A 24128-nucleotide genomic window follows, 5' to 3' on the forward strand; every position below is an offset into this window, starting at 1 on the left:
TCTTTGAACTTGCAAAACAAACGAGTTTCATCGTGCGCGGATCGTGTCAAAAGGTGTCAAATGTTGTATAATTAAGTCGCTTCAAGATGAAACTTTTCCACGAAGGGTTTGCAAATTGTCAAGTAAGGCATGCTGATGGCGGAAACGACAAACTGGCGCCGAGGTAGCACGAAGCGCCCCATCGCGCAACTATCTTATATGCAAATTGTAAGCAAGACTGAGAAACCTTTCCAATATTGCTCTTACAACCTTATAGAGTATTAAATGTTGAGTAATTTAAATTAAAGCGTACTAAATCGAAGATAAACACAGCGCGATCGAGTTATGAGGAAATACAATACGAATGTTGACATTTCGCGATTTAGACTTATTCCAAAGAATATAATTCAGATAAGGCTAAAAAATCAATAATATTAAAGTACGAGTATCAGATAAGAGCTGAAATTATCAAATATATTGCATCCATATAATTAATGATTAAGTTTCCAGCTAAGTAATAATATTGTGTGTGTATATACAATATATATATATATATATATATATATATATATATATATATATATATATATATATATATATATATATATATATAAATATATATACATATATACACATATATATGACTAAGAAAATATATGTGGCGAATGTGAGAGGGAAAACAGAACGTGGACGACCGAAAAAGACTTGGCACGATCAGATCAATCAGAACCTAAAAGCTGGCGGTGTCAAAAGTCTGCGTAATCGGAGGGGATGTATGACTAGATGTATGTGAAGATGGATGTGAAGGAGGCTAGGAGTGTATATCAGGACAGAAGAGTGTGGCGTTCCATCCTCTCTGCCTACCCCTGCGGGGAAACGGCGTGATGGTAGTAGTAGTAGTAGTAGTAGTATATATATATATATATATATATATATATATATATATATATATATATATATGCCAGAGGACTATATATATATATATATATATATATATATATATATATATATATGTATATAATATTACTTTTTAAATTTTCTTCTTCTTATTCAATGATGCATAGAGCACTGCATCATGTAAACGCAGTATTATCTTGATCGTTAACATATGAAGGAAAGTAATTCAGCCTGTCCAGGGTAATATTGAATAAACAAACAAATTTTAATTACAATGATTAAAGAAAACACTTGTTTTTTAATTTAATTTTTTTTTACCACTTGAGTTTTATTATAGACTACATGTTTCAGAAGTTAAACTTCCATCATTCAGGTCTGTATAATAACTATTATTATAACTATTATTATACAGTCCTGAATGATGGAAGTTTAACTTCTGAAACATGTAGTCTATAATAAAACTCAGTTTTATTATAGACTACATGTTTCAGAAGTTAAACTTCCATCATTCAGGTCTGTATAATAACTATTATTATAACTATTATTATACAGTCCTGAATGATGGAAGTTTAACTTCTGAAACATGTAGTCTATAATAAAACTCAAGTGGTAAAAAAAAGTGTTTTCTTTGATCATTGTAACATGTCTTACCACAAAGTTAATGCCGAAACAATTAATAAAATTTTAACTACACATAAATGCAAAAATAAATACATCGTTTCCACCTTTCCCTTCCTGGGGTTGGTCAGTCACTTAGTCATCAATATCTGCATTATTGGCATGCACACTGCGAGTTTAATTTGAAAACATGGAAAATTCCCGTATATTTTCTGGCACACCTTGGAAGTATTTGATAGTTAAAAAGCACTCCCGCGCATGAACTGACTCGAGTTATTCTTCACTCTATGTAAGTACAACGTAAACAGGTACATCAGTTACTGACGCCTTTGACTTGAGTATTTTAAGAACTGATTGCCTCGACGAATAAAAAAGCAAGGGCCAATGAATGTTGAGGTCACTCGTGATTAACCCGGAGTCAGAGGTCATATCATCAACTACAACACATACCCTTTTACTCTTCCTGAATACACAAATTCGCATTATGCAGTCTTACAGTCCTGTTTACTATGATTACGGGTCACGAGGATAAAACGCCACACAAATCTGCTTTGGCTAATTGAATACGGGTATATACCTACTTTAAGAAAAGGAGAAGAGAACTATTTTATTATTTTGTTTCACATTTTAGACGAATTATGTATTTTACAATATTATGTGCTTAAATATTCAGCACACATGAAAAACACACATTTCAAACAGAAATCATCGTAATATGTATGTAAGAATAAAATAAAAACATAAAAAGGGACTATCCTTAACCCCTATATCCTAATTTCATTAATTGATTCGGCAGTCACTTTGTGGTAAAATCTAACCATTTTTAATTAATGTTTTACTTAGTAATATCCTATATCCTACCCTATCTCCTACCCACATCGAATAAAACCTATCATTTACCTTGTAAATTAGTATCTCTCATATTTAAAATCAATGTAAGCGAAGCCCGGTACCGTTTAGCTCAACGAAATAATCAACGATATGTAGTAAGTAGCAGTAAGTGAATTAAGTATCCTTGGTCATTCCCTTCATTTGTTCATGAAACGTCAGTTCGACGGTTATTAAAAAAATAAAACATTTCGAAAATTTCAAAGGTTGAAGATAACTTATATGCCAAAAAGGAGTTACGTCATAAAAAAATGTGTTTCGTTAAGTTAAAAGTAATCATATTATTTTTTGACATTTCATCAAAGATGAAGAAGAATATGGAAGTCTGGGCATTTACGGGGCTTACGACCGTCATAGGCTGGTTTAAGTGATCACTTTACACACGTGTAAATTCACCAATTCTACCCATTATTGATAACCACACTACTCAAATTCTTGGAAGTTCTATATATATGAACCAATTTAGAAACTTTGTTCTTGAATCACTAGAACTTCACTAGAGACATCTATTGGTGAGATGTAAAGAAGCTTTTTTATTAAGCAGAAACTCTTATATTAGTATGTGAGATCCGAATCCCGGATTATAATCACACACATGAGAAACGCCAGAAAATACCATTTTCATTTTTATTATTAAGCTTATAATTTGACCAGATAATTTATTTACAACATTTTGAGTGTGTCCAAATACTTGTTCTGTAATTGGAGATAATCCAGATTTTGTGAACAAGTATTTGGACACACTCAAAATGTTGTAAATTAAAAATAATCGTTTAGAACTTTTACCGAATAGACTATGACAATTTTAAATTTAATCCCGTGATACATTTTTTTAAAGTAACGAGAATTTGTAAATATTATCAATGTAGATAACAATACAATTGTATAACAATTTGAAATATAATTAGTACGCCAAACACAGATAAGATTGCCAAAAAAACTCTTTTTTCCGGTATTGTAGTGATTACACCGAACTTTATAGTACTTCAAGTAAATCGTTGATACAAAAATATTACTAAAATTATTCGTATGTTATATTTAAATTCTGGAATGTTCATGACCGCCTACGCAGTAAGTATTTAGGCCAATTGACTACCGTGCAAAAGGTCAGATTTTCCAGAGGTCAGATTGCCAGAGGACTATCGTGCCAGAAGTCTCGGGTTCATTCCCAGTGGGAAAAAAATAAATATAGGTAACAGATTTTTCACTCTAACGACCCAAAAAACACGGAGTGGATGCGATGCAGTACGTTATACAATACTGGGTGGAAAGGTTAAAAAAAAGGGCGAGAAAAATATATTGAAATCAAAAAACTTTCTCTTTTGGAATAGCTTTGTGAACGATTATATATTACAAGAGTAATATATGTTGAAAATCAAAACACTAACGAAGTATCTGTAGCGTAGAAATAATACTTCATAATATTGATATTTCTCGAACAAATTACAATGGTTGGTATTCATTACTTACACGCTTACGAGTACGTCTCTTATATTAATTATCTGCTTCATTGCGCGAACGTACTTGCTGCCGCTAAAGAATATTAGATCTGTATTGTGCACCATGTTGAAAGTTGTAAAGGAAAAAATACGTTTGTAAACCATCAAAAACTAAATCTCTCATAATATGTCTACTTTAATCATACATGACTAGATTGTGGATGTTGTGGAAGCTAGGAGTGTGTCAGGACAGAAGAGTGTATCCTTACATCCTATCTGCGTAAAACTAACCTGCAGAAAAACGACATTGTAGTTTAAAAAAAAAAATCACTAAACAATTTCAACACGTTATGATTACAACATTTTGAATGTGTCCAAATACTTGTCCACAAATCTGGATTATCTCCAATTATAGGAGTTATTTTTCATCCTATTTTTTGACATCTCAACGTAGATGAAGAGAAATATAAAAATCTGGGCATTTACGGGGCTTACGACCGTCATAGGCTGGTTAAAGTGATCACTTTACACACGTGTAACATGGTGAATGTTACACGAGTGTAAAATGATCACATAAAAAAGCTTATGACGGTCGTAAGCCCCGTAAATGCAAAGACTTCCTTATTCTTCTTTATCTATATTCAGATGTAAAAAAAAACGTTTTGATTATTTATTTGACGCGTAGACTGATGAGAAAAAAAAGTGGCTAACCAGAAAACGCGTATTCCGAAGTAACCTGATTGTAGTGATATGTCGTGGCCCACGATGTATGGTATATTTCTCAAATGCCTGGTTAAATTTTGACCAACCAACGCCGACGCAACTGTCGGGTACATTGCAGGATGATTATGAAACACGCTGTTTTATGATAGGTTGCCGGTCGTGAATAAGTTGACTCCAGCTGTGTAAATCACATTTGGTGTCCTATTCTTTGTAAGTTTTTACAGATAAGGTTGTACCCGCAAGAGAAAACGACTGTCCTTGAGGCGAACGGCTGAACCCTTCCTAGAAAAACGACTATGAGTGTTAAAAGCGACCCAAAGTTAGACCCGTGAGTCCGTAACTTTCCCACCATACGGGACAGTTATCGGAGATATAAGGATAATAGGATTATTTATACATTTGCTTATTCATTCCCAACCAAAGGCTTTTGATCAATGCTTTTCATATAAAAAAAAATCAAACACCATTTATTACCCTGACAGACAAATGTGCGACAAAATTATGTGTGATAGATGTTCGAATGGTGAAATAAGGAAAGAATGTACGGCTGAGATATGAATTATCGATAGTATTAAGAATTCAATAATACACTTAATAAGATTTATTTCATTACACATGACTAGTTACGAAATTTAATATATTATGTCTTCATCTAAAGGTGAAAAGTAAAACTCACTTTTTGTTTTATGTTTCACCTTTGTTAGTTTTCGAAACTAGTCGTGTATAATGAAATAAAACTCATTAAGTGGTATTATACACACAAGTGTTTAATTTAAAAAAATCAACATGTCATTCCACAAAGTTAATGACGAATCAATATGTTTGAGAGAGGTTTGGACATGTAGAACGAATGAGCAAGAAAAGAACGGTAAAAGAAATGTATGAACCGAATGTACTTCGAAAAAGAAGCAGAAGAAGACCGAGGAAAACTTGGCACGATCAGGTTTGTCAAATTCTTGAAAGCGGCCTGGTCAAAAGTTAAAATAATAGGCTGATAGGAGACGCATTGTAAAAGAGGCGGAGAAAATTTGCAAAGAGAAATAGGGTTAATAATAATAAGCATTAAGTATGTGCTTTATTTTATTTTTGCCATCCCTTGTTTAATCTCATTTTTCTTGTCCTTACACTCACTCTATTTGTGGCATCGTAAGGCACCGCATTGTTACGACGCGATGTTTATTCTATGAAGATAGGATGATCAATTCTAATAACAACCTGAGGACGAGGAGAGCTGACCCCAGCAGTCTACGAGGACAATAAGCTGGGATGTATGCCAGGAAGAAGATAGGATGATCAATTCTGCGCTCTAAATATTTGAACCTACCATATTTGATGAGATATAGATAACTTCAGGGTCAAGGATGTATAAAAGTAGGTACTGTTAACATTAAGAGACAGAAAAAGGAACGATTGGATCCGACGCCAGACACAGGTCTGTGACGTGGTAGAGCGAATTACTTGGCTGAAGTGGAAATGGGCCGGTCACATAGCCAGAATGACCGACGACAGATGGACGAAACGCGTTCTGGTGTGGAGACCGAGGAACCAGAGGCCTCAAGGACGTCCACCGATGAGATGGGTGTACGACATCAGGAAGTTTGCTGGAAGACAGTGGATGGGGACGGCGCAGGATCGGGAGGAGTGGAGGCGGAAGGGGGAGGCCTATGTCCAGCAGTGGACCTCAACGGGCTGATATGATGATGATGAATACTGTTAATAAGAAGGAAAATGAAAGCAGAAGCTACAGCTAGGGTGTATGTGGTTATATAAGTTGTGTTCGAGGTTGTGTGTTACGTTATTACAGTAATCATTTTTTAAAGTAACCTAAAGGTAATCTTAATTATTTCGCTCTGTGTTTCTTTCACTTTTCCACCTACTTGCATGACAATAAAAACAAAACAAGAATACAGGTAGGTAATTTCTTAAATACTTTAGAAATAAAAAGTAATTGGTTTACGAAATTAATATTTGTAATGTACTCGTACATAACTAATATGAACTTCATATTTGTTAACATAAACCAATTATTACGAAGACGAATTTCAACCGACATGTATATTTATCGTTGGAATAACGCTACTTTCAGATACTCGTACGCCTCTTTTCAAAGTCGTCACTTTAAAAACCTGAAACGCTAATGACCAAGAAGTCATTTGGTAGAGTCATACGAATGATGTTTGCTTTGCATTGATTTATTTATGAATAGTTTAATACGCATGCCTAAAGGCAACAGTAACGCACTTGAAATATCTTCGTAATCGTACGGCAAATAAGTGTATTAAAGTACAAAGCAATGAACATGGTTACAAAAATTCAATATCACCGACAGCTAACAATAATTTCTATCGATTTTTAATTTAAGTTTTACTTAGTAAATACCACTATTTATTAAAACCTATTGTGACCAGTGTTTAGATGCATTCCGCGTCACATTCAAACACCGTATACGGTGTTTGAATGATAGGAAATTTTAAACTCAAGGTCAGTAGAAAAATACATCCGCATCGTATATTTTAACGAAGAGACATAATTCATGAGATCTATGGTAAATACGTTGATAGGCAGTGGTTTGCACTTGCAGAGTTTCAAATGAGGGTAGGCAGTAGAAGTGGGTAGAAGGTAAGTTAAGGCACTTCAAAATTAGGTAGGATAGGCACTGCTTTTCTGCCTATTTGGAATACACGCCCCAGGCACTGGGGTAGCGTTTATTTAATAATGTAGAGGATTTTTTCTCTGATAAATGTAATAAAGGTTTGATGACTTACAGTGTTGTGCACCTTCTTCAGAAGATCACCCGTTAAGGGAATCTCCGGCACTTTTCTCATGGATCCTGGCCTCATGCGGAAGCTTCGGTTGAGGCTGGCCAAGAAGCCTCCCGACTTCTGTCTCTTCAGTTCACAGCTTCTCTCCGCCTCCATTGTATCTATCGCCTTGATCACTTTAATTCTCGATTCTTAGTTCCGAAATTCGACACTGTACCGCTTTTTGCATGACTCGGGATAGTTTTTTTATCGGCGATTTAACGGTAACTCTTGCACAAGAGAATGGTCCAAATATCCGCGGTTTTTTCTGCGCGCACTTTGTACTAGCAGTGCTGAGCAACCTTGGAGAATATAATTGCCTGTATCATAAATCTAGATGGTTCTGACGGAAGAAGAGAATGGAACAATCAGTCAAATACACCTAAATAGGATTAAAGTATCTATTAAATTATACTACTACCACTATCACGCCGTTTCCCCGCAGGGGTAGGCAGAAAGGATGGAACGCCACTCTTCTGTCCTGACATACACTCCTCGCCTCCTTCACATCCATACACCTATGTAGTCATACATGCTCTCCGATTACGCAGACTTTTGACACCACCAGATTTTAGGTTCTGATTATGAGCATACCCTATTACGATAAGGATACTCGTGACTCCAATCTTGAAGGAGACCCACATGAGCCTGGCACTGATACATTTGTATTCTTTCAAACACTCTACTATTCTCGGGGATAGTAGCGCCGCGACGCCCTGACTTCCCCCGCTCTGTGTCCTGTACTCCAGACCACAGAACAAGCGTGTCATTATGCTCCAACGTACCATTTCCCCTTTTCATGCATTCGCTTACACATACAATGTCTAGAGCTTTGCTCTTCATGCTTTCACACAACTTCTTATCCATTCCTCCTCGGATATTTCACGCGCCCATGCGGTATTCCATCCTCCTCTTTGCACCCCCGCGAGAGATGCTGCATATTGGGTGGGGAGCCTCACTGCTATTAAATTACGGTAGAATAAAATTATTTTAATTGTGAGATAAAATACTTTATTAAAAAAAAACAGTGAATATTACACATTAATCATTCAATCACCACCAAAAGAAATATTATTTATACTCGTATCTACATAATATTTTTCACGGTAATTTCGAATAAATGTAATATTTGAACTATTGTTTTAAAGATATATATATATATATATATATATATATATATATATATATATATATATATATATATATATATATATATATATATATATATATATATATATGACGAACGAGACATTTTTAGGAAGCGTTCCGATGAACATTAAGTGCGCCTACCCCTAACAGGATTATATGTAGTCTAAAATTGATTTCAACCAAACCGACTACAACTCTAGATCTTCCTAAACTCTTGACTTATTTTAATTTGACAAGTTTAGAAAAATTCAAATGCAAGGCGTTAAAAAATAGTTTCAGTTAAAATTTACAGCAAATTTCATCCGATTGATGATTAGATTTTTGTGGCGAAATGTTTCGCGAAATTGACCAGTCAGTCCATGTTATTTTCAAACAAGATCATTTAAATTATTTAAAACTCGTTTCTCAAATTCAATTTTAATATTGTTGTTTGTATTTTTAATATTAAAAATAACACTGCATTTTAGAGTCATGATAATATTTAATATTCTAGTTTAAACTGCTATAAGTTTTAAAAGTTGGCAAAATCTCACATTACAAAAGATGGAAATAGTTTATTAACCATAATTGACATACGTTACAAAACTCAAGTCAAATACAACGTTGAGATACAAATAAAAATGTTTTGTGTAATTTTTAGGTCTTATCTATAGAATACGGAATATGTTTAAAAGTTTAGATAATATATACATATTTGTTTTGTAATGTATTGGTATTATGTCGTGAGTTGAACTTCCGTTCATATGACACTAAAACCCGTAAGACTTATTAATAATAATAAAAATAAAATATTTAAAATAAAAAACGTATTATTTGTCAAGATTAGTGAAACCTTTAAACTATAACTTCTTCAAACCATTTTCGCATCCAATGTTGCTTAAAGCAATTCGTCATATCGATGCAGTTTTTTCTTGATCTTTAAATAAATTACAGCAAAGTGATTAGTCCTACGCTTCAGATACCAGGAAATGGTGATTTTAAACTAAAATTATGGTGAAAAAATTACTTAAATTTATTTTTCACCCATACCCCTGGGAATCGATCCCAGGATCCCAGGACCGAAAGATAGCTTAATACTCTAACCCCTACACTACGGAGGTTGATACTTCAAACTATTGCAACCCAATATACCCAGAACTCTACGATAAAACTTTCATATATTAAACAATTCGACAGTTATCTTTTTCAGGCATCATTGAAAAGACATACTAACTGTATTTCTATGACAAGTATGACAATGTTTATAAAGTTTGGGAGGACGTATCTTTAGTCGATTGTATATTCTTCTGAATTAACGTCTTAATCCCGCATTAATTTTTTTCCGCATTCATAGTTAATTTCAATAGGTCCCTTTAAAAACGAAACAGAGATTTCACCGTATTTGTCCGAAATCTAAATCATTACAATAATACGAATGCGTTTTTTCTCGCGGTTCACGTTCGGATAATTACCAAATAATATAAAACAAATATCAAATTGGAATACTTTGTGGCTAAGAGGATATTATTTTTGGACAATAGAGCGAGCAGATTTGAATACTAAAGCCGAACGTAAAATTCAACCGCATCGTAATATATATCTTGAGATGTGGTTACGACGCGATACACGAAAAGAGTTGAGAGTCAGAAAATAACAACAATGTGATAATAATTATATTTGGCAAATTGTAAAGCGATATTCTTCTCACTTACTCTATCTTATATTATGAACTATAACTATGCTGATATATGTCGACGTGCCCTACGTAAAGTGCTCCAACTACATTTTTGCCAATTTTGAGATATTTGGTGTACGTTATCAACTGACCGTTATTTACAAATATAAATAAACAAAAAAATAATAAAAATAAATTACTAGTTTTCAGGCGTATAAGACGCTATCTTCGTCGAATTTTCGAAATGAACTGAACTCCTAAAATGCTAGCTACTTAATTTTGACATAGCATGAAGTTTTAAAACGATTTAAAACATAATTTTATAGTGTTTTTGGATGTATAATACTAGTTTGGAATTTTAGATAAAACCGTTAATTAATTAAAAGAATACGTTGAAAAAATCTTCTAAGCTCTCTCCTGAATATTAACAGATTTGCAGATAGAGTACTTTACGTAGGGGCCATCGATGTAATATAACGATATTTTAACAACTTTGTTCAATATTATGTTAGAGATAAATTCTTAGTGACATAATATTGATTATTTAATAATGCAAACTTGCACTTGTGAATTCTTTATTATGTAAATAAAATACTCTCGCTGTACGCAAGCCTTACGATTTAACGTTGAAATTAGATGACAAAATAATTAAAAATTTCGATTGAATCCTAATGAAGAAGAACTAAAATATAATTTATATTTAAAGCACTAACCTTGTGATTTTCCATTTTATAATAAAATGTAACTTTGTTTTAAAATCACTATATTTAAAATATTTTATGATAACTTAATCATAATGTCTACCAGTTTCGAAGCAAACCGCCTCGTTATCAAAGCTGATTAATACTAAAACACTATCTACTAAACAAAATTTAAAATATTTTGGCCACTAGGCAAAAGAGCTTGGATAGATCTCGAGTGGCTAATTAGGAATTAAAATATTTTATTCTGATAAATTTTATTTGTTCACAAATATAATTCATATTTCACCGTTATATTTTTGCAAACAATATATTTTTATTAACAATAACAGTATGATTTAACTTGTCTAAATTTTAATTTTATGTTTGTTGGATTGTAATGGCCAAAATCACTCGCAAACGAGCGAAGCCATAAAAATCTTAATAAATTCAATACTCTTAAAGCTTAATAGCTAAAGGTGCGAAGATGAAAACCACGCAAATACCGCCCGACAGACATTTTATAAGTAAATGTAATTAATTAATTTATTATTTATTTATGAACAAAATACTCAATAAACGATACATTAAAATTACAACTAACCATATTTTTACTGTGTAAAATTCGTTCGTAAACACAATCTCAAACTAAAAATACAAATTAACAGGACTGGACGTTTTTAGCTCCTGTTGTGTTATTTGAACTAACGAATTGAAATGTGTAATTTCTTATACCCGGATAAGGAAAAATCCTGTAAGTATTTTTACTTTAAACATTATTTGTATGTACCTTATAGGCCAGTCTTTCGATGTTTAATTGAATGAACATATTATTAGGAAGTTAATATCAAACAGAGCTTTAGGCCGTTTGTGCACTACACGGAATTTCACCAACCGGCACGTCAGTTAGCGTTTTAAAACGATGATTGGCTTGGATTGGCTTGTGCTTTTGTCCATCTTTCTTCGTATCGGTGCTCTTGATCGAAGCGTGAAAACGTTGCGCGTAAATTCGATCACGCTAAACTGCCGTAGACGCTTTTATTTTTCAAAACCGGACTGCCGGACGGTAAAATTCCGGGTAGTGCACAAACCCCCTAAATGTATATTTTTAACGAGACCCATAAAAATATGATAAATCTTTATATCAACATTTTTAATACGTATATATTTTGTACGAAATGTTTAAATATTACAGATTGCTGTAAGAAATGGAGAAATACTATGTTTTGTAATTTTATTTTATGAAATGTATACTTGTAAAACGGACTTCAGCACTCAAATTTAGTATTAATTTTTTTTTAAGTTTTGTAATTTTTTCACAAATTAATTGTAGGTAGTCATCCTATTGGTATTTATAAATTCAGATTTCATTTGTAGTTTCATTTTAGAAGGTTGGAATTTCGCGCAAATAATACACAGTTGTATAATTTTTCTTTTATATGACTACATTTATAAGACATTGTTGTCCATTTTAGATTTACACACTGCCGAAAGGTGCTTACATGTATACATTGAATATCAACTAAAAAACGTAATACGTACAAAGTATGCTATACTTAAGTGTTGAGATAAATTATAAAATCTATAATACGACAGAATTTTTGTGATTTACCTTAAATTAATGTACAAAATGATATTGAGCAGCAAAACTTAGTTTAGGAGGCGGGCACAAGGATACGGACGGGACGATTGTGAGCCAGATTGCTCGGTATGAGAAGAGGCTATTGTATTCCTTCGGGATACAACTTAAGGACCAAGCGGCAGGTGATAGGTCCAGATGTTCCTGTTCCCCGGAACACGTGTTACTATCTCGTCGTGTTAGGATTCCACTCACGAATATATCGACGCGGGAAGATTGTACTTGACTGATTGTAACATAAACTTACATTCAAAGAAAATTCGCTTATGAATAAGGCAAAGCGGAAATCAGTATCTCAAATTATAACGCATATTAATTTGTGTCTAATAGATACAACTTAATGATGCGTGATAATTTGGGACAAAGGGGAATTACGAGGCACTCTACTCTGATTTGTTTCTATAAATTCACGTAAAGTAAATATATACCAAATAGCTGCACAATGTCCGGAATATTGCACAATTTCCGCTTTCCGTTAGCTGTCAGCAGCCCATCTCAAAAAGCACTGTTTACTCTTCGGACCTGTCAATCTGAGGTAGAACTCATCAGTCACTGACTGTTCGGACGCTTCGTTTGAAGAGATGAACTTCTTCTCTGTTACCAGATACGCGACGGACTGTAATGTAATAAGTTGGAATGAAAGAACGCCGCGTTTAAACTTGGCGCCGATCGAACGAGAAGCGCGCGCGTCCGTTACCGGGACCGCTCAAAACTCGACTGGCGCGGGACGCGGAGTGAGCCAGCTAAGAAATAAAGAACCAACACCGGCCATCGCATCTACCGAGCTCTAGGCAGGTGCAAATTAACGAGAGGCAAATTTAAGGCACTTAGGAGCAAACTACCTTATATTCTACATCACCGTATTTATGACGAAGAGAATAAATGATCTCTTTTGTATAAATATGAGGGTTGGTTCGTTCGGGGACCGGGGAGCAGGGATGGCCTGTTTCCCGAAGGCTCTATCCCGAGAGGGGCCGAGGGAGAAACGAAGCCTCGCATTCCATAGCCTAGCACTGATTTTGATCGTACATGTTCACAATTCCACGTCTTTGACAGATAATTTGGTGACAAAGACATTCATGTAGTAAATCATGCCACTTAAAAATATTAATTATCCTTCAATGAGTTAATTGTTATGGTTAATATCATACATTTTAGCCTGTGATGTGACAGAAATATAAAATTATAAATATCATTTATCTAACATTTCTGAAGTTTACCGTAACAATGGTTGCTCTACGACCAGCCTGTGTATTATATTATTATTATGGTTTACCTGCCTTTTTTTTCTTAACACCGACTATTCGACAGGTGTCAGAAGGGAGTCTGTAAAAACAGATTTTAACAACAATAGCCCCACTTTTAAAAAAGGCGCTATTAATCATTCTCCCATTTATCTTGTGACGTATACTGAATAATGATATTATACGTCACACGACGTATTGAATTAATTTTACAATGATTAAAGAAAACACTTCGTTTTTTACCACTTGAGTTTTATTATAGACTACATGTTTCAGAAGTTAAACTTCCATCATTCAGGTCTGTATAATAACTAAAATATAAAATATAAAATCACAATAAAAAACAATTTATAAAGAACAATTTTATGTTTTATCGGTGTGTGATCGCGCTGAATTATCGTAGTCGCTTGTATTTTTAAAAACCAAACTGCCGGACGGTAAAACTCACGCCAATCAGTGCACAAATTTGTTGCGTATTTCTAGTTCCTTGTATATTTGGCATTAAAAATTAAATATTTCTCACATGCTATATCGCTCACTCCTTTCAAAAACTTCAAATATCTACATAAAATCGTCAATTTTCAGTTGTGCATGTTTTCGGAATACCCAGAAAATGTACTTTATCTTATATAAAACCACATATTTTTTACTTAATATTTACCCGCTACAGGGCAGAAAAAGTTGTTTTTGCATTTTGAAGATAATGTATTGTTTAATTATTTTTTTGAGATATACTTAATATTTTTGAAATGGAGAAAAAATACTTAGATTTTACCTAAAAAGATCTGTTGCACAATAAAAAGTTCAATAAGCGGCTTGATATTTATTTTTAATACATTTGATAATATTTTTAAACTTTAAAAACGATCTCCTGAAAAATCAAGTTTTTTGTATTTATGACGTTCTTGAAAGGAGTGAGCGATATGTCACTTTGCATAATATATTTATTAAAAAAATATTTGTCTTGCGTACTGTGGTAATGTAATGCTCGATTACAAGTATTGGGTATTCGTAAATCTATAACATATTAATGTCAATAAAACCCAAATCAAAATATGAAATGTCACATGTAATTAAAACCAATGTCGCTTGTTATACAATATCCGACAATAATATTATTTTAATTATGCGACTGATGTTTTTTCTCTTGTGTATAAAATATACTACAAAGTTCACAGGAGTGCGATGAAGAAACTATTAAATTACATTGGTTAATTTTTTTCGGTCTAGCACCATCAAAACAAGTTATAATTTAAGACCAATGCTATCTTTTAACACAAAATGGAAAATAAAATTAATTGATTTAGCAGTCACTTTGTGGTAATATCTATCCATTTAAATTACACATAGTAAATACCATTATTTCTTAAAATCTATTGGGATACATGTTTTTTTTATGCGGAATGCACGTGAAACAATATATTTTACAAAATAGTGGTAGGTATTAACAAAGCGTTAGCAAAATAAGACTCTAATACACACACACATATATATACATGTATATATATATATATATATATATATATATATATATATATATATATATATATATATATATATATATATATATATATATATATATATATATATATATATATAACGTGGTAATATTTTCCTTTTGAAAATTAAGTGTAAATAATATGTAAAGTGGGTGTATAATAATAAAATAAACAATGTGTTGCTTTGTAATTAAAGAAACGACAGTAAAAGTTTATTCTTAATTAATCTTTATAATAATTTTTATATCTATCTATCTATCTATCTGATTCTGACAGTTAATAATATTATCGGAAGTCTTTTGTTTTATTCTGAGCGACGCATGCGGCATCTGGTGGTAGAACTGTTTTATGTAGGTACTTTTTGTAAGTACTTAATAAAATGTATAGGTAGGTACCTAGTTATTTTATTACATATATATATATATATATATATATATATATATATATATATAAACATATTGAAAATATTAATAAAAGTTCTTTGAGGTAGTATGTATGCGGCTGTCCGAATTTAAAACACAGTAAGGGACATTTTTTTGAATTTTTTTTTTGCATTTTTGGACTAAGTAGAATCTACCGAGTCCAAAAATGCCAATAAACGTTTTTCAACAAAAAAAAATGTTTCTTTTTGTATTTTAAGTTTGGATAGACGTATGGACATGTGAAGCGAACGCATAACGAGAGAACGATGAAGAAAGTAAATTTGGCAAACGTAAACGGAAGAACAGAACGAAGACGGCCAAAAGAGAGTCATTTCAGAATCTAGAATCATGTGGTATCAAGTGGAGACGTATGACGAAGCTAGGAGTGTATGTTACGACATCGATGAGGGTGACGTTCCATCCTCTCCGCCTACCCCTGCAGAGAAACGGTATCTGATGGTAGTAGTATATTGCTTGTTAAATTCCAAAGGGCCACAACGCAAAAATATTAAACTCTTCCAAAAATGGTATCTAAATCATATTATTTATTGATTCGGCATTAACTTTGTCGAATGACATGATTATTTTATTAAAATTAAACACTTGAATATACCACTTTAATGACTTTTATTTTTTCATTGATTGATTCGGCAGTTGTGGTAAAATCTATCCATTTTTAATTAATGTTTTACTTTGTATTTCTTAAAATCTACTGTGACACGTGTTTCCATTCCGCATCATTTTCAAACGCGGAATGCATCGAAACACGTGTCACAGTAGATTTTAAGAAATAGTGGTATTTACTAAGTAAAACATTAATTAAAAAAGTATTATTTTTATTTACGACTAGCTTCGAAAACGTCAGATCTGTTCACCTTCTGGTACATAGAAGATGAAAACATCTGTCGTTTTCGAAACTAGTCGTAAATAAAAATAAAACTCATTAAAGTGGTATATTCAAGTGTTTAATTTTAATAAAAATAGATGTCTAAATCGTCAATATTTTTATATTCGAAAATGATACCCATGATTCTAGCGTCAGAAATGTCCATTTCTAACGCTAGAATCATTGGTGTCTTTCAATATGAAAATGTTGACGATTTGGATACCATTTTTGGAATAATCAGTTGTGGCCCTTTGGCATTTAACTGGCGATATGTACTCATATCTCATGTAAAAATGATCTACACACATTCTCGTACAAAATAGCGGGATCGGACCATCACCATTCGCATTATTTTAAAGTTGCGATTTAATGTTTGTCAAAGTACCGTGTGTTATTGAATATGCAAACTGGTTACAGATTACAGGAAGCAGGTGGTGTAAGTGTGCCGGGTTCGGGGTCTACGCCACGATACACCAAGCACCCCGAGAATTGGCCCAAATTAACGAAATATTTACTTTAAAAACATTTAACTGCCAACTAAAATTTAAATTAAAAAAGTGATAGGTGGCTGCCGATCCAAATAATACAACTAAATATGTAAATAGTTCTCTTAAGGGGATGTTCGAAAACACAAAATTCATTCCGCGGGAGACCACCCGAGAGGTCACATGTCTATTCACGTTCGATTTTCCTCACAGGGAGAATAGAACGCCACACCAATCTTTCATTGCAAATAATCTTCGCCTCTTCCACATTCATGCATTCATATTCCGAATCCTGACCTGACCACGCCCAAGTATTCAAAATATGTACTCGATAATGCCAAATCAAAATAAAATGTACAATAATATGTTTTTACAACATTTTGAGTGTGTCCAAATACTTGTTCACAAAATCTGGATTATCTCCAATTACAGGAGTTATTTTCATATTATTTTTTGACATCTCATCAAAGATGAAGAAGAATATGGAAGTCTGGGCATTTACGGGGCTTACGACCGTCATAGGCTGGTTTGAGTGATCACTTTACACACGTGTAACATTCACCAATTCTACCCATTATTGACAACCACACTACTCAAATTCTTGGAAGTTCTATATATATGAACCAATTTAGAAACCTTGTTCATGAATCACTAGGACTTCACTAGAGACATCTATTGGTGAGATGTCAAACCAGCCTATGACGGTCGTAAGCCCCGTAAATGCCCAGACTTCCATATTCTTCTTCATCTTTGATGAGATGTCAAAAAATAATATGAATATGTTTTTATGTATAGGTACGTGATTAAATACGTGTATAGTTGAACCTCTTTTAATGAGCACCTCGCATACCGATAAATTCACATAACAAACAAAAAAATGTGAAAAAGTTCCCTTAACGAGCAACATTTCGCACAACGAGTAACAGAGAAAGGCCAAATCCTTTTTCACGACGGGACTTTCGCGCCAGTCAAAACAAAAAATGTTTTGCTTAGCGAGTAATTCGTTAAGTACATTCTGGAAAAAATTATGCTCGTAATGAGAAGTTTCACTGCATTTATTTAAAGTTTAGTATTTTATTAAAGAGATAAAAAATCGTTTTGAGTTCAAAATCATTTATCTAAGTATTTGGAAAATCTTTATATGACCAAGATTAGCGTTATTGGATTTTGAATATAGGCAATAACGGCCCTTTACATTACTAGCTGCGTCCATGGGGTTTTATTGTATTGTATCAGATTACTATTCCACATCACATAAGAAAGTTGTTATGGAGGTGTAAAGGTTGACCCTAATAAGATATGTCAGCGTTTCCTAAACTGTTTAGAAAGTGTAACACGTTGATATGGCATCAATTTACCATGGCGTATTTTAAACTTTACTATTTTAAACGCAAATTTCATATCTTGTCAACATCTGTAATAATTTCTTGTGTTTTATTAACCTTTTTTGTGGATATTGCTACGAAAACGATTCATACTTATAAAAGAGCGACTAGAACAATATGGCGGCTCCACATTCCTGCCTTCAGACTCAGCCATTTTTTTTATAACTCTAGTCTGGAGCATACTGTTATATGGAAGCTGAATTATCAGTGGAATATCGGGTATTCAGACATTCTGTAGGGATGAAGAACAATAGCTTAGCAATTTTTTTACAGGAATAAAATGTTTAAACGAATTTAAGTGAAAGTATTTTATAGAGAATAATAACATGTAACAACGAGATGATATAAACGGATTATGAAACGACCAAATCAACGAGAACTTAACGGTGGTATGGACATGTGGAGCGAATGGATAGCGAGAGAATGACTAAGAAAATATATGTGGCGAATGTGAGTGGGAAAACAGAACGAAGACGACCGAAAAAGACTTGGCACGATCAGATCAAAACCTAAAATCTGGTCATGTCAAAAGTCAACGCAGCCGAGAGCATGTATCACATGGTGCGTGGATGTTGAAGAAGAAAAGGTGTGAAATATGAGCCTTGACCTTATTATTTTTTGACATTTCATCAAAGATGAAGAAGAATATGGAAGTCTGGGCCTTTACGGGGCTGACGACCGTCATAGGTTGGTTTAAGTTAACACACTTTTTTAAAACATAATATGAAAATAACTCCTGTAATTGGAGATAATCCAGATTTTGCGAACAAGTATTTGGACACACTCAAAATGTTGCACACGTTGACCTTAATGATTTTACAACAGATTTCATTCCTAAACGCCAATTTGCTACTTTTGAAAACAATTATCTATTAATTTTATTTTCAGCATCTTCTCTACCCCTATTCATTCAGGTGAAGCGCCCTTGAGGTAGTATTTAACAAAAATGGCACTAAATAAATTATCTAAATGTATTATTATTGTTAACGAATTTAGGCAAAAAATAAATAAATATATAAATACATTTAAATATTACCGGATCGGTATGGGTTAAATAAATATTATCTCAATCATTTTTCCCCTTTTTTTGTTTTGATTAAAAAGCATAATGCTTATTTCAGTGTGCAGTGTATTTCATTCTGATATGGTTTAAAGATCTTAGATGATTCGTGAAGTTCTTTTGACAGTTGGTAAAGCGCAATTATTTTTGATGCGGGTGAAGAATGCAGAAGTGTGCATTCAAAAGCAAAAGCCGTCGCTCGTTTCATTGGTAATAATAAAGTAATTGAAATTTTTAACACCGACGGTGAATGCGCCATATAAAGAAACCCTGATGAATTTGCCCAGAAAGTCTTTATCACGACTGACATTCACGTTTCTTGGTCGATCGGTGTTACATGATCGTTGGAAAATTAATATTTTGTTCACAAACTATATTAAATAAGAATTGTTTTTTTTTAAAGAATTTAGTCCGAAAAAACCGTGAATATTATAAAAGTTTTGAATGAATTTTCCTAATATTTTTTATGACCCCTAAAACACTTATGTTCGTCAATGTTTGTTAACCTTATTTTACAGACATTTTTATTCTTATTAATTTTTTTCTTTTAATCTTTGGTACAAACAGACCTCTACATACTTTTATGTTGTAATTTTTTTACGTGTATGTTTCAATCGAAATTTATACATACATACTCGTATGTAAGAAAGGAATGTAAGGCTGGACAAGGAATAATTGAAAAGTTTATGACAAGTTCTTTACGGTGGTATGGACATGTGGAGCGAACGGATAACGAGAGAATGACTAAGAAAATATATGTGGCGAATGTGAGCGGGAAAACAGAACGAGGACGACCGAAAAGGACTCGGCACGATCAGATCAATCAAAACCTAAAATCTGGTCGTGTCAAAAGTCTGCATAATCGGAGGGCATGTATGACTAGATGTATGGATGTGAAGAAGGCGAGGAGTGTATGTCAGGACAGAAGATTGTGGCGTTCCATCTTTTCTGCCTACCCCTGCGGGTATGTAACGGCGTGATGGTAGTAGTAGTAGTAGTCATATGTACTAATTGGCCGAATTTGTCCCATATTAGCTCTAAAAACTATAAAAAGCTAAAAATAATAATAATAAAAAAATTCTATAAGAGTAATATGTATTAAAAATCTCTAAAAACGTTTAAGAATATATTAAGTAGCAATTTCAGATAATATATTTGTTGGTTTATCGCCAAATTATGTTAAGCTAGTAAATTTTGTGTACCTACTGTAAACACGTTTTTGGAATATGTATAATACATATAATGGCGAAGTGACAATATAACAGTAGACCAAAAAGTTACTTTTTTGAAACGTAGCGATTTTTTTGACAGTAGAACCTAAAGATTAATATTCGTTAAAAAAAATAGACTTCATCGTATGGCTCGTTCTGCGGCACCATTATAGACAAAGTGAAGTAAATTTTCGGATGTCATGTTTGGTTTTATGTTACGTTCTATTAGAATGTCCTTTGAGCCGATGCTTGTGCAATACAACGTGTCTCATGAATGATAAAGGGCCTATTGTTGAGTAAATGTGAGTAAATGAAGTAAATGCGAGAACATCGACTTAAAATTCCAAGTCACGCCGTTCAGTACTGAGGGCCAAGAGTGCCACAGCAGTTCCTTCAGCCTGCTGGCATTATTTACTGCGTCGGCGAGAGCCTAGCAAATGTTTTGGAATCGACCATATGGTCGGAATACCTAATGCACGACTCATAATTTACGAGCTAAATCCTAAAATCAACGGCCACGTGGTAAAAAATAAAGATTTCTGAATATCTTCAAAATGCCGCAAGCCATTTTTAATCCCCATTTTTTACTCGGAGCCTTCAAGTGTCGTACAATGGAACGCGTGTCTTGTATAGTTGATGGTCAGGGTCTGGGATGCAACATAAAGGCCTATTCTGTTAACATTCCGTTAAATCTTCAAAAAGTCAAAAAATGAAAACGAATACGTAATAATAATAATAAAAAATTCGGATAATTAGTATAGCACCATTTTTGAAAAATACTACCTCAGGAGCGCTTATAAAGACATAGATAATAATAATAATAATAATGATAATAATAGGATGATGATGATAATGATATAAAATAAATAAATAGATTAAAACGTGTTATTTTTTGACATCTCATCAATGATGAAGAACAATATGGAAGTCTGGGCATTTACGGGGCTGACGACCGTCATAGACTGGTTTGAGTAGGCACGTTACACACGTAACATTCACCAATTCTACCCATTATTGACAACCACACAACTCAAATTCTTGGAAATTCTATACATATGAACCAATTTAGAAACCTTGTTTTTGAATCACTAGAACTTCACCATAGACATCTATTGGTGAGATGTGAAAAAATAATATGAAAATAACTCCTGTAATTGGAGATAATCCAGATTTTGTGAACAAGTATTTGGACACACTCAAAATGTTGTAAATAGATTAAAACGTCGTCAATTGGTCTCGGGACGTCGAGTGGGCTGAGTCTGGAGCAGGGAAAAGATTACCCGATAAATTGTAACGCCTTCCTCTCGATCCTTATGGGCTGGAGAATGGCCAAGGTGTTGGGCAGGACGCCTCCCTGATCGATGTATCAACGTACCGTGTATCAACAATTGTTTAATGTTTAAATAGTGTACCTACAATTTTATGCGGAATATTTTTTAACATAGCGTATCTTAAAGAATTTCCTTCTTTTCTATTTGCTAAACGTGTGGAACCTCAACGGACTGTACATTTAGCTTTAGCGAGTACAGGTATGTACCTCCAATCACCCCTCACCATTGCTGTGACTTTCCTTATCATCTTCCATTTCCCTACCTACATAGCAACAATATTGTTTATTCCGGATAAAGGTTAAAAACGTAAGTAAATAAGAGTATTGGATTATTTTTCAAGGTATATATTATTAAAATGTTGTCCTAGATATTTAAACTAAACTTGAAACACGAGATGCAAATAGTATTTTTTTTTCATTTGAATATTTTTTGTACATCTGCCTATCATAATATAATTATAAAAAGTGGATGAAATATCCATTGTAATTTCTGTAAAATACTACTTACAGTATGAGAATATACATATATATGGTATACACACACACACATTTTTTTTTAAATTGGCAGGCTTTTAAAATTCTTATTTAACAATGATCCAAAATATACACGGGTAGTATGTAGTAGATTTTTTTAAATGTAGTATTTAGTAGAATACGCCCGCAAGTCTTCTGCCCTATAAGCCTAAAGTAGCTATAAGAAGCCCAGCACACAAATATACGGTACATGCATAATACTAGGTACAATCCCAGTGCGGCGCCGACCGACTGAGCGTACCGAAATAGCGCGCGCGTGCGACCGTGTTCTCGCGAGATACCACTACCAGAAGAAATCCATCCAGAATACTAGATGGGGAAAACCAAACGCAAATCACGAATGAGCTCCTACAATCGCGTTCGGAGACGTCGAAAAGACCGCAATTTCCAGGCAAAAGGGTATTTTCATTTTATCAAACTGAACCTATAAAGGATTGTGTCAGACTCCTTTTGTGTTTATAACAGCCGATATAATCAATGTATTCATTCGTCATTTTCTTGCAAAATTCACCTTCGTAAAAACGTTGTTTTTGTAAGTTGGTAACGAATGACGTCACAGAAACGAATCCACATTACTGCTATTACAGCTATATAAAGCAGATACATAAAGGGATAACTTAACACCCGATGACGTAAAATTTGATGACGTATAGGGGTGTCCGTTTTTCGCTTTATTCAAATATCTAAAGCTTAAACCATCGTATCTCCCTTATTTATTTACAGATTTTAATAAGAATGTTACTAATAGTCTTGTGACGTTTTATTACCCAATAATAATACATCATGAAAAAAATCCATTCGTACCTACGCAGTGAATATGTGCAAAATGTCATTATTTCGTGACGTTTTTCTAGACTATCGACGCTTGTCCACTACCCGGAATTTTACCGTCCGGAAGGCCGGTTTTGAAAAATGAAAGCGACTACGACAGATTAGCGTGATCGAATATACGCGCAACGTGCTCACGCACCGATCAAGACCACCATCTGAAGAAAGATGGATAAAAGCATAAGCCAATCCAAGCCAATCATCGTTTTAAAATGCTAATGACCTGCAGGTGAAATTCCGTGTAATTCTGTGTAGTGGATAAACGCTCTAAGGGCGCTTATGCACTACACGGATTTTTACTGCTAGCATGATAAAACAGATGATTTGCTTGTGCTTTTGGCCGTCTTTATTTGGATCGGTGCGCTTGATTCGTGCGTGAACACGGTGCGCGTAAATTCGATCACGCTAAACTGTCATATTCGCTTTTATTTAAAAAACCGGACTACCGGACGGTAAAATTCCGTGTAGCTTACAAGCGCTCTATGGCTATGACAAAAGAAACGCAGAGAATCTCGGATGCACACAACGATCCATACTTGGTTGAAGCTTGAGGGATAAAATAAGAAATGAAGAATTTAGGAAGAGAACCAAAATAAAGGATATCATGGACCACGTGGCAAGACTCAAGTGGCAATGGGCGGGAGATATTGCAAGACAGCACCCCACAAGATGGACCCTAAAATTTTTGAGATGGAGACCTCGAGAAAATAAAAGAGACTTTGGAAAACCTCAGAAGAGATGGTCCGCATCATACGGTGTTTGAAAATGATGCGAAAT

At 33.7% G+C, this 24128-nt stretch overlaps 1 protein-coding gene across 4 annotated transcripts in view; it reads right to left on the reverse strand.

Moving 5' to 3' along the window:
- pico (ras-associated and pleckstrin homology domains-containing protein pico) overlaps positions 1-24128 on the reverse strand; it is a 150325-nt gene that overhangs the window by 52994 nt on the left and 73203 nt on the right. The window contains exons 1-2 of one of the 4 annotated variants that reach the window (XM_088266057.1): positions 12896-13186; positions 7310-7647 (exon numbers count right to left, since the gene is read on the reverse strand). The exons of 1 other annotated variant lie outside the window; for it this stretch is intronic. In XM_088266057.1, the coding sequence (XP_088122183.1) occupies positions 7310-7462 (153 nt within the window). In that variant the 5' untranslated portion in view covers positions 7463-7647; positions 12896-13186. Of the gene's footprint in view, positions 1-7309; positions 7689-12878; positions 13187-24128 lie in introns of those variants that run through there. 2 more of the 4 variants (XM_088266056.1, XM_088266058.1) reach the window with 2 other exon arrangements.

The sequence above is a fragment of the Brachycentrus maculatus genome, unplaced genomic scaffold, assembly GCF_059751285.1.
Source record: "Brachycentrus maculatus isolate JH-2025_06_01 unplaced genomic scaffold, ASM5975128v1 h1tg000261l, whole genome shotgun sequence".
Classification (NCBI taxonomy): Eukaryota; Metazoa; Arthropoda; class Insecta; order Trichoptera; family Brachycentridae; genus Brachycentrus; species Brachycentrus maculatus.